This window comes from Neophocaena asiaeorientalis, unplaced genomic scaffold, assembly GCF_003031525.2.
Source record: "Neophocaena asiaeorientalis asiaeorientalis breed wild unplaced genomic scaffold, Neophocaena_asiaeorientalis_V1.1 scaffold454, whole genome shotgun sequence".
Classification (NCBI taxonomy): domain Eukaryota; kingdom Metazoa; phylum Chordata; class Mammalia; order Artiodactyla; family Phocoenidae; genus Neophocaena; species Neophocaena asiaeorientalis.
In genome coordinates this window covers 157,270-170,165 of record NW_020173722.1, presented here as the reverse complement: position 1 = coordinate 170,165, position 12,896 = coordinate 157,270, and the positions used below count along the sequence as shown (strand labels likewise).

Sequence of the window (12,896 nt, the reverse complement as noted above, 5' to 3'; positions counted from 1 at the left end):
TCTTTGTTTCATTTTTATATAGCATTTTTTTCCATTTATTTGAAGGATTCTTAATATCACAGTAGATTCATAGTTTCTTCCAGATGGGTCTGATAGATTCTTTTGGACTAACACACTTTGTTTCAGTATACTGGAGCCATGTGACAACCTCAGTGCAGCTCAAATCCCACTGTCCCAGAGACTCAGCCTCCCGTGTCCAACCCCAGCATTAAAACAAGGAAAACAGTTTTATCCTCAGGGCCACCCCCAAGGACATAAAAGGGTCTAAAGATATCTCCCCCATGTGTCCTATTCATGGCCCAAAATTCCTTTCCCAGGTGGCCTGCTGTGGTGGGAAGAACAGTGCACTGGAAGTGAGAAGGTTCCACCTCCTCCAAGCTCTAAGGCTCAGGAGATGACCATGCAGGAAGAGCACCTTACTCAGATTTCATGTTCTCCATTCACTCTTTTATTGAGTACATATTAGGTATAATAAAATACAGCAGGAATAGCCAGCACTCAAGAGTGATCCCCACAGCTATGAATGTCTTTGGTGATTCCTCTCCATGGACTGAGAGCAGCTGTAGTAGGAGTAGAAAGAACATCCCAAGGAAGCTTTTGTAGAGCAGGTGAAAGGGGATACCCAAGAGCAGAGAACAATGGCTGGACCTGTGGCCATCACCCACCAACAAGCCAGATACTTCTGGTGTGGTAGCAATGAGTGCCCCCTCTGTAGGAAGGCTCTCTTGGGAGAACTTTTGAGAGGGAGAGCCCCAGAGGGCCTGCCCCGCAGGATCTCACATCTGCATGAGCACCAGCCCCTTTGGAGAGTGTTTCCTACTCTGGAAGCAGGGGCAGGTAGTAGGGACCCTGGACCACCATGTTGCCTAGTTCCAGGAAGCACCCATGGACTACATAATGTGGCCTAAAAAGTGGAGCCTCCTAGAGTTGGACAAACACAGACTCCTGTCATATGAATCTGACTTTGTGTCTTGCCTCTGGCCCCTCCCACCCCTGTAATCTAAGGCCAAGTCACTCAATCTTTCAAAGCCCAATTCCACGTCTAGAAAATGGAGATAGTAGGAGCACCCAGCCTTAGGGCTAGTGTGAGGATAAAATGAGGAAATCTCTACAAAGCGCTTTCACTCAGCCTGACTCCTGTCAGCTCTTCCTCTTGGTGGTTGCTCATCTACTTCAACACAACATGTATTACTTTCTGTGGGATGATATGTGTGTCTTGGCGGTCCAGTTGGACTTGAAGCCCCGGAGGGGGAGGACCAGGACTTTGATTCCCAGCAAGGATCAGTGGCCCAGTGTCTAGTAGATGCTCAAAACATGTTTGGACACTATCATGACAGCATCTCCATCCTTGCTTGTTCTCTTCTAGGTAGTACTGAGAGGACTCTTACTTGGATTTCACATTTCTTCTCCATCCACTCTTTTTATTGTATGTGCCGAGTACAAAATGTGACTCTAGAGGTCACAGAGATATGGGGATGACGAAGCGTAATTTGGGGCCAGTGTGGAAGCACACGGAGCCCACTGCAGTGCCAGGTAGAACAGACTCCCAGAAGCTGTATTTTAGTGTTTTCTCAACAGGCTGAGAAAGCAAATAACCAAAAAGGCAAAGAGGCAGGTTCCATTTCATGCAATGCTATGCTAGCAACTGTGAGTCAGAGGGCTACAGAATGACCACTGTGGCAGGTGGCAGTGTCAAACCACAGCCGTGTATTCTTGACACTAACCATAGGTGTCCAGGTATACTGGCCCAGCCTCCTGGCAGCAGGCTTTCCTCAATAACCAGTGCATGCAAGCACACCCCAAATGAGATGGAAAATCAAAATCCCTCCCACTAAAGCACATCCAGACCCTGGGGCCTTGTGCACACACTCCCTGCCCTCTGGCCATGTGCACCTCTCCTGATGGAGCGCCCCCCCCCAACCTAGCCTCCAGGCATGGAGAGGGATCACCCAGCAAAGAGAGGACAGGGAATCTGAGCCTCAGTCAAGATCTCCTCCCTCCAGACCACAGAGAAGGAGCAGTATCTGCTCCTGTGGGGCCCAGAGCCCCAGTGGCCACCCCAAGAGATGGGTCATACCTGGGTGCCACTGCCTCGCATGATGTCCTCGGGAATGGCGTAGATCTGGTTCTCCATCTCAACCTTCTGGAGCCCATTGTCTGTTACTTTCACCCAAAGCACACGAAAGTTGGTCCCTCCAAGGTCCAGAGCCAGGAATTCTCCATGTTCTGCAGCGAGAAGGACCACTATTAGTTCGGGAAAGACAAGTTATAACTGTTTCACAGAGACCAAAACTTAAAACCCAAGAATCCTGCCATAAACACTGGTCATCTCTGGGTGATGGGGTGGCCAGCGGGTCTTTTTTCTACACACTTTTATGTATTGTCTGATTCTTTTTCTTAATGCTAAACACTTCTATATTACTTTCAGAATTCACGTAAAGAATCAGACAGTTTCACATCCAGTGATAGGGTGCCCACCCCCTCACAAGAGCTATTTCCCAAGGGCTTTCAGCCAAGTCCCCATCAAACTCACAGGGCCCATCAAGTCCTGCACCAGAAGAGCAGGCCTCAGGTTTTTGGGGGGTTTTTTTGTTTTTTTTTTAATTAATTAATTCATTTCTGGCTGTGTTGGGTCTTCGTTGCTGCGCACAGGCTTTCTCTAGTTGCATTGAGCGGGGGCTACTCTTTGTCGCGGTGTGCGGGCTTCTCATTGTGGTGGCTTCCCTTGTTGCGGAGCACGGGCTCTAGGCATGCAGGCTCAGTAGTTGTGGCTCTCGGGCTCTAGAGCGCAGGCTCAGTAGTCGTGGTGCACAATCTTAGCTGCTCCGTGGCATGTGGGATCTCCCTGGACCGGAGCTCAAACCCATGTCCCCTGCATTGGCAGGTGGATTCTTAACCACTGCGCCATGAGGGAAGTCCCCCAGGCCTCAGTTTTGTTCTTCATGGCCCCAGGACACCCAGCACGCTGCTACAAGCTTGTGGCCCCCTGGGCCTTTTGCCAAATTGCAATCCCTGAACAAAATGTACTCTTTTATGTTTGTATACAGTGACAGCAACATCTCTCGGCAGGATGAGGGTCACATGATGGAGTGGAATGGGCTCCAGCTGGCTATAAATTAAGAGGCCTAGCAAATAAGTCAAGTAGGTGTCCCCACCAATAAAAGATCCCAGGTGCTGACTTAAGAGTATATAAGACAGGAGTCAGGCCACTCAGACAAGCCACAAGGCTGGGGCAGAGTGGGGAGAAGGAGACACCACAGACACAAGTGGGTCAAGATCTTCAGGTGTCACCAGGAAGGCACAGTCCAGTCTCTCCAGGAAATAAGCAGTGCAGAATAGGAAACGTCCAGATTCCAGACGATAATACTGGCTACAGGGACACACACCATTTTACAGCACAGAATGGAAGTGCTGAAGAGGCTCGGAGGCCAGAGCCAGTGCTGGGGCCCAGCGGGGCAGGCAAGGACTGGGGAACAAGGCGGGCTCGTCCCCTCAGCAGCCTCTTCAACCAGTACTGCTCCACCAGTCTTCCAATGTCCTGCTCACACCTTCTTGAAGGATACATGATTATTTCCGGGGGGATTCACTTGTTGGCACGTTTGTCAACACTCTGCCACTTTCCTGATGGGAGACTTGCCACTGAAGTAAGGGAGAATGGATCGGATGGTCAGGGAAGCGCTCTTACTAAATGAAACAAGGATTTATTCTGACCCACTTCCTCTCAGCGGCAATAACTGTTTGGCCCTGAGAAAAGCTGTATCTGCCCAGCTCCCTGAGGGCACTTACCCACACAGTCCCTCCGGTCCAGAGGGGCAACTTGGGGTGGGCATCACTCACCCGACATTCCGTGGGGACTTGCCTCCACACAACAATGGCTTGCTGGTAACAATATACAGAGACTGGCTCTGGAGCCCACATTACCTGCATCAGAACCCCGGCCACATTTTGGCCGTGGCAAATTCCTGAGCCTCTGAGCCTCAGCTGCCTCATCTCTAGAGGACGAACATCATACCTCATGGGGTTGACGTGAGGGGAAGAGCAGATAATGTGCCTCAGGTAACCAGCACAGTGCCAAGAACTCAGGACACACTAAATAAGTACTAGAAACTTTCCATCCAGGCTCTCGGCAAACACTGCCTGACACCCACACTTAAAAGTCTCCCAGGCCCAGTATTAGGACTGCCTCTCAGACTGAAAAATGTTTCTTCAGGTGAGACTGAAGAAACCTGTCCAAGGAAAGCCATTGAAATCTTCTCCGGTGACTTTAGCACTCCTCCTCAGGAGTACTAATTTTCCGTCCCTTCCGGGGCATCTGGAGGTCCCCCCAGCCCTCTAGCTACAGTCGCTATATAGCTTGGGTAACCTCAATCCCATCTGGGGAGACTGCCCCTCTTGTGGCCATGGATGACTTTTCCAGGCACTTCAGTTCTGAGCCTCCCCTGGTAGTGGGACGTCAGCCAGTTTGTAGGGAAAACTGTGTGTGGTTGTCATGGGGAATGAAAAGGAAAATCAGAGATGAACTGCCTGCATCAGCACTCTGCCCCGGGACACATGAATGTGCTGAATCGGCAACCGTGGGGGATTGAGGCTGCCGAGGCTGCCCCTGGTTGGTCATGATTTAAGGCCAGCCCAGCTGGATTCACTGGGGAGGACAGCTCCATCAAGAATGGTGCGTTTGCAGTATTTGCTGATGGACTGAAGGGAAACCACAAATAATAGGGTGCTGCTGATAACTCCGTTCCCAGGAAGGAATGTCATTCTTTTCAGACTGCGCCAGGTCAGACATTCCTCTGCATCCCTCCTCCCTGATGCTCCCTCCACAAACACCCATGATCACAACTACCATAGCCAAAGACTTCATTCCTTCCAGAGTCCAATATCTCTGAGGCAGGCCCAGCATCATGACTCCTGGAGCTAAATCCTAAGGGGACCCCTTGGGACAGTGGATGGACCCCTACCCTAGTGCCTGCCTCTCCACCACCCATGAGAGGCCCTCACACAGAGAGGCAGCAAGCTTTGCTTTGAATTCCAGCTCAGCTGCTTCACTACCTGTGTGGCTTCTCTGAGCGTGTCACCTCAGCTGCAGAACAGGGTTCATAATGCTGACTTTCCCAGGGGTCATGCGCTTACATGAAATACAGAACACATTATGTGAATATATAGGTATACTGTAAGCCATCAATAAACAGCTGCTGCTGTCACTGTTATTACTCCTTTGATTATGTAGCTCCTCTCGTATCCCTACCTACTCCTATCCTACTCCTGGCCCAGGTCCTACCTACACTGTCAACCTTCCGGGACACCCCAGAAGCCCAGAGCAGGGAGTGTGTGATGTGGTGTGAAGGAGGATGGCATCTATGGGCCTGGGACAGTCAGACTGGACGGGCAGGAGTGAGGCTCTGGGGCAGGAGAACATGTCTACGGCAGGTTTCTTAAGTACACAGCCACAGGGCAGACAGCCCAGTAAGGTCCAGCGAGATCATTCTGCTGAATGAGTATACTTGGTATTTGAGGCAATGTATTAAGAAAACATCTCATATTGTATCTGCTTATTGATGGTTCATTTATTAAACAAAATATTTGAGGAGACCATAAGACCAGAGGTAAGATTTCTTTTATTGTTAAGCATGCTGTTATGTCTAGAAAACATTTTTAATGTGATTTTTAAAATGTTCAAACAGTACAAAAGTGGAAAAGCAAACATCTCTTCTCTTCTCCATGCCTCAAAAGTAACCATTATTAACATTTCTTGAGTGTCCTTAGATACATTTATATTATAAAAACAGGGAAGACTGTTAACTGACACATTCTAAGAAAAGAGTTTGAATTGCTGGTTCTAAGGATTTATGTTTTTGATTACCAAAGATATTAGCAAATTAACTTCCTAAAAATTCTCTCCAAATTCCACATAAACCAACAGGTGGGTGTCACTGTCACCAGTGTCCTATGTTATGTACAATTAATCTTTGCCAACCTCACAGGTCAAAGTGGCAGCTCATTTTTTAAACTTGGTTTCTTTCCTTTGTGTAGGTTAGACATTTTGAATTATTGACTGGCATTGTGAATTCTTTCTTCTGTGAATTTTCTGCTCAAATGTTTTGTCTTTTAAAAATATATATTTATTATTTTCTTAATAACGTAAAAGAGCTCTTTGCATATTAATGAAACTAGTTTTGTTGGTTGTATATCTGCAATTATCTTTCTCCAGTTGGATATTTGTCTTCACTGCCCTTTCTAAATCTCTCCAGTTACTTCTAAATGTTGTCACCACCACTGCTAACATAAAAGAAGCAAGGTTTCACCATAGGTTTATTTAAAAGATCAAATTCATCTTATATTTTCTTATGTGACTTTTTGAAAAAAATGAAGCCCAGAACCCTGTCTTCATCTCTCTTGTCTCTGGGACACAGTTCAGACTTTTCCACTTGCATCTGGATTATTGTGGCAATAAAACAATGGAAAGACAGAGGCAGGTGTGGAGGAGGTTTAGTTAATTTAAGGCCCACCATGTAGATATTTTTAAAAGAAGAAAAATATGTTGTGTGATATTCATAAACATTATCTCATTAATCCTCAACAACCTTACTGGACATCGTGATCCCAATTTCCAGATAAGAAAACTAAGGCTCAGGTCAAGTAACTGAAACCAAGATTTAAATCCAGGTCTAGCTCTCTAGCAAAGTTTTCTACTGCAGTGAGCAAGAAGGCTGCTCATGAGAAAGTTGTAAATCCTCAAATAAGGAATTCTTCATTATTGGGACTTCCCTGGTGGTCCAATGGTTAGGGCTCCGCGTTTTCACTGCTGAGGACCCGGGTTCAGCGCCTGGTTGGGGAACTAAAATCCTGCAAGCCGCGTGGTGTGGCCAAAAAAAAAAAAAAAAAAAGGAATTCTTCATTATCGATGCCAAGAGCATAAAACCTAAAGGTTGCCACAGGCTCTAAGCTAGCCTGCGTGGCAAAGGAAGTGACACTGTTGTTCAGAAGCTGAGTCACTTAGTTAAGATAACTGCTGGATTTGACCCCAAGTTCATCTGACCCCAGCACCCGTGCCAGTCCCTATGCACCTCACCCATATCTCTCGTGGTGCTGGTTCCTGGAAGCTGAGGATTACCTGACGCAGAATCCAGGATGGAAGCAAATAAGCCATAAAGTGATGAAAAAGAAAGCAAAAATGCCCTAATCTTTATCAGTAACTTGGCCCATCCCTCTGGGCCAAATGTTCTCAAACTTGAGTGGGAGGCGGCAGACACACATCCACTGGCAAGAGGTGACACACCCTTCTGCCCAAAGGAACCCAGGACCTACTAAGGCTTTTTGAGGCAGGTTTTTTCAGTAGCCGCAAATTGGTGCTGTCTCATATAATTATACCAAACCTCCGTTCCCACCTCACTGGACACTCCCCAATCTCTCTCTGATGAAGGTTCTCCTAATTAAGAACATCCCCCTCCAAAAGCAGACAAAAGAAGAGGTAACAACCCTCTATCGAAAGGAAATAACGAGGCTTCCCTGGTGGCGCAGTGGTTAAGAATCCGCCTGCCAATGCTGGGGACACGGCTTCGAGCCCCGGTCCAGGAAGATCCCTAAATGCCACACAGCAACTAAGCCTCTGCACCACAACTACTGAGCCTGCGCTCTAGAGCCTGTGAGCCACAGCTACTGAGCCCACAAGCCAAAACTACTGAAACCCATGCACCTCAACGAACAGTAGCACATGCTCATCCCAACTAGAGAAAGCCCGCACACAGCAACGAAGACCCAACACAGCCAAAAATAAGATAAATAAATTTTTTTTAAGAAAAGGAAATAAGGACTCATAGTCAAGAGGAACTGGCGATAGGAGTATTAGGTCTTGCCACCCTCCATCGAATTACCCAATGGTTAAGATTCAAGTTGCTGGGCTTCCCTGGTGGTGCAGTGGTTGAGAATCCGTGTGCCAATGCAGGGGACACAGGTTCAAGCCCTGGTCCAGGAAGATCCCACGTGCCGCAGAGCAACTAATCCTGTACACCACAACTACTGAGCCCGCACTCTAGAGCCCGCGAGCCACAACTACTGAGCCCACGCACCACAACTACTGAGCCCGCACACCACAACTACTGAAGCCCGCGTGCCCAGAGCCCGTGCTCCACAACGAGAGAAGCCACTGCAACGAGAAGCCCGCACACCGCAGTGAAGAGTAGCCCCCACTCGCCACAACTAGAGAAAAGCCTGTGCACAGTAAAGAAGACCCAACTGCGGCCATAAATAAATAAATAAATGAATAAATAAATTTATTTTTAAAAAAAGGATTCAAGTTGTTCCCTCTGGCAGAGTTTGTTTGCTGACTCATTTCCCATCCTGGACTACCACTCTGCCCACTCTCAGTGAGGTTCTTATCAAATACATAAGGTCAGCGAGATAAAGGGGTTTCAGTTTCTCCTGGGAACTCACCTGTCCCAGGGAAAGGCTAAAGAGGACTAAAATGGCATCTAAGTAAGTAACCACCTGAACGTGATAGTCACTGTCATCTCGGTTGATGGGACATCAGTAATGTATTTGAGCAGGCCATAACTCCAGCATTATTCAAGTCACCCACCCACAATGTCCAAGCAATTTGTGAGGGGTGAGGGCCAGACGCATTTCCCAACAGTCTATTTTCAATCACTAGGTATTTGCCACTAATTAAAATAGATCACCACCTGTTCCTCCCATCAGGAGCTCAGAGCAGTGTGCCAACCAGTGCACAAAGGATGACTTGGGAACAGAACAGGTCTGGTTTTGTTTTGCATTTTTAAGCAGCAGTGCCCTTTTGTCGAAGGCAACTGTGTTCAGAAGTGGCAGAGCACTGCCTTGTTAAGGCTAGAGCCGGAGCCCAGTCCCTCGCCCTGGGCAGGGCTTCTTCAGGTGATCAAATGGACTTCTTTGGAAGCCTCCTTTAAACAAGTAGCTTTGATGCAGCGTTCCCAGAGCTCTGAGGATCCTTGAAGGTGCCATAGTGCCTGCTAGCACTCCGCGACAGATGGCTAAGAATGTATGGCATGGACTCCAATTGAGAGGACAACTAAAAATCTCTAGGTCTTGAGTAGGTAATCCAGCAAAACTAACTTTGCCAGACACAGGTTTCAAGGCACGTATTTCCCAAGTACCTGGAAACACCACAGTCACTACCACCTCTGGCAGCCCCTTTTTAAGTTCCAAGATTTCGGATACTCCATTATAGTACAACAACAAGATGCTGAATGCCAAGATGTAGAAACAGAGAAACATAAAGCTGCTTCAATTGAAGGGAGGGGCCTGGAGCACATACCACTTTGTAAGTGCCCCCCAAAACTCCCAAACACCATCAGAAAGCACCACCCTGCTGCTTTTATACTCAGGAAATGTTTCTTAAGCTCAAAATACGTGCCACTCACAGAGAAATGTTATACGGGCTCCACAGATGTGAAACTACTCTTCAAAGGATTAAAATATGATTATCTCTCAATACTGTGTAGGCATTGAGTGTGTGAAGATTTTCAGGCAGGCCGACATGGGTTCAAATCCCATTTTAACATGTATTAGCCATATAAATACAGGTAAATTATTAGAAATCTGATACTCAGATTTCATCATCTGTTAAAAGGGGACAGTAATAACCTCCTGTCTAGCCAGCACCTCCCCATCACTCGCCAGGACACAGAGACACAGACACACAGACACACAGTTTTTGGTCAAGAATCAATGCAATGAATGCATAAGGTGTTTGGCACAATACCTGGCATATGTAAAATGTTGAATAAACTCCAGTTACCACTATATGGAGGCTACTTATCAATACAATCTTCATTTTATATTGTAGGCACCATATAAATCCACTTATTAATTTGCACGTATGCAAGCTATTAATCTATGTCCCCACTACACAGCTGTTGATACAATGCTGAGCAACCAAGATAAGGGCTCTTTCAGGGTAAAGGGCCCCTTTACCAGCCTCCATGCACCCTATCACCAGCCTAGTCTCTCTCTATCATATCATGTACTTGCATTATATGACCTAGTATCATTTCCTTTATGATGATAAATGATATCCTTGCCTAAGGGCCCAGGCTTTGGAACACAGATGGCTGGGTTCAAATCCCAATGCTTCTACTTGCCCATTATGTGAGTTTGGGCCAAGTTGCCTAATCTCTCTAAATCTAGTTTCTTTTTCTCTAAAACAGGGTTTATGGTGTCTACCACTGAATCACTGTGAGAATTAATGAGGTGGTTCAGATACAGTGCTTAGCATAGTACCTGGCATTTATAAGCCTACATTTTAAAACTATCGCGATCATCGTCATCATCATCATTCCCTGCTCTCGAGGGAACGAAGTCTAGCTAGAGGGTAGAGATACATTCACCTGCAAAAAATAATTCACAATTCATGGAAGTGGGGAAGTATCAAAAGATCGATACAGCAAAGGCTTCATCTCACTCTGCCTTAAGACATGCTTATATCTGAACAATCTCGCCAAGACAATGAGGGCAATGAGGATACTACAAAGATAATTTCTTTCTATATTGGAACGCTGGAGAAAAAAATTTGTTAAAAATGTAAATTATTTATGAAATAAATAAATCACTTGGAATGCTGGAATATTTGTAGATTTTTAGTCGGGTCTACTTGAGCTTCTTATTATAATGGTACAAAGTCAATCCATATTTATGGTCAATTTTAAAAGGTAATAATCTGATTTGCTCCAGAAACTTTTGTTCAGCAACATGCGCCAATGTAAAGCATGAATCTTATGGCCTTGGAGTCAAGACTACCTATGCTTAAAGTCCAACTGTGCCACTAACTGTACACGGGTGACCTTGGCAATCTCTTTTAGCCCCAAGTGCCTTATTTTTAAATTGGAAATGTCTCCCTTGTAGAATTTGCATGGAGAGTAAAACAGATTGTTTCCATAAACAGATATCATGGGTGCTCATGAAATGATATCAGCTATTCCTGCATTTCCTCTTAAGATGGAACTGTCCTCTGAAAGCCAGATGCCTTGTGATGTGTGTAATGGGCCCCCTGACAGGGCTGTGATTGGGGCTGGTACTGCAATCACATGCATAGTCCAGCTTAGGTTAGGGCTGCCTACGGAGAGGTCAAGATGGTGAGATTCCCGACAGATACAAATAAACAATTTCTCTGTTCAACTCTGCACTGCCCAAAACAAAAAGGGTGGGGGGAGTCACAGACAATAATTATTGGGGCAAGTGGAACTCTCATACAGCATTGGTGGGAGTATAAAATAGTTCAACCACTTTGGAAACCAAAGTTCAAACCACTTTGGTCTGGGAGTTTCTTATAAATTAAACACATCCCAAACCCTATGACCCAGAAATTCCACTCCTAGTTGTTTACTCAAGAAAAGGAAGAAAACAAAAACATATGTCCACAAAGAAGCTTGTGCAAGAATGTTTATAGTAGCTTTCATCAAAAACTGGAAACAGCCCAGGTGGCCATAGAATTCGTTGTCATATAGGATTCCAATCACACCACGAAATCAGCAAACAAAAAGGAGCTACTGATATACACTACACGGATAAAGCCCACATTTTGATGGGTAAATGAAGCCTTGCATAAAGAGTAAATACTATATGATTGTATATATGGGAAGTTCTAGAACAGGCAAAACAAATACATGTGGAAAATTTAAAACAGTGATTACTTCTGGGGGTTGGGGACAGGGACTGCCTGGGAAGGTGCAGCAGGGAGCTTCCTGGGCTGATAATGTTTTCTGTCTTGATAGGGGTTGTATTAAACAGGTATATGTATTTGTCAACTCATCAGATGATATTTAAGATTTGCATCTCGTACGAAATTTTACATCAAAAGAAAAAAGAGCAAAGATTGAACTCTGGTTAATAATGGGCCTGCTGAAGTTCTGGGGTTGAAAGGAACTGATTTCTGCAATCTACTTAGCAATGCCTCAAATAAAACAAGAGGGACTGATGGGAGGAAGGATAGAGGAGTGTGATAAAACAAATCTAGTTAAAATATCAATGTAGACTCTAGGTAGTCTGTATATGGATGTTCATTATACAATTCTTTTAACTTTTTTAAACTGTCTTAGAGAAAAAAACAAATAAGGAGCATTTTTTATATACATACCAGCTGACACCAAATTCAGTTACCTAAGTAAGATATTCTTGAACCACTTACATTTTCATTTTTATCTGTGCCAACTATGTTTCTTTGCACTGCATGGTCCACACAGTTTACGAAGCACAGATATTTTAAAATCAGCCCCCACAGGGCTCTGACTGTTGACATTCTCTTCCTTCCACAGAGAACTCAAACCATAATTTGGAAGTTCATATTTCATGTGTGTAATGGAAGCCTCCATCATAAACAAATGACCTGAAACTTCCTGAAGTCTCTCCCACATTCTCTACCAGGTCTTTGATTACCATTAAATAGCTGAGACCTGATTTATGAAAGCTGGAACCTGGTCCTTGCTCCAAAATGCAGGGAGGGCCTCCAACGATGGGGATGAACCCTCACACCTGCTCCCTCCAATCAAAAGGACCGGGGAGATTCACTCACCCTCTCTCAGTAAAATCGGTGCTGGCTGTGAGTCTTGCCATCGTGGCTGCATAGGACTGGGTTTACAACACACATGGGAAGGTAACATAACCGATTCCCCCTTAATTCTCAGAGAGCCAACCCTCTGATGTTTCTTCTTTTTACAAATGAGAAAATGGAGGAATAGGGCATAAATGAACTGCTCTAAAGCACACAGCTTGAATTCAAACCCTTTTAAACCTAGAATTCTGATCTTCACTCCTCACCACACACTGCCCTGAAACCACCTCTCACCCCTGACAAGAAATAGCCAATTTTACCAAGGTCTGACCAGGACAAAACTGGGTAAGGAGCATTTGACAGTGGCTTTCACACTGCA

The 12,896-nt window shown here is 45.5% G+C and overlaps 1 protein-coding gene across 1 annotated transcript in view; it reads right to left on the bottom strand.

The window, feature by feature from the left end:
• HK2 (hexokinase 2) overlaps positions 1-12,896 on the bottom strand; it is a 60,828-nt gene that overhangs the window by 24,064 nt on the left and 23,868 nt on the right. The window contains exon 3 of the mRNA XM_024750664.1: positions 2,078-2,226. Coding sequence (XP_024606432.1) covers positions 2,078-2,226 — 149 coding nt within the window. The remainder of the gene's footprint in view (positions 1-2,077; positions 2,227-12,896) is intronic.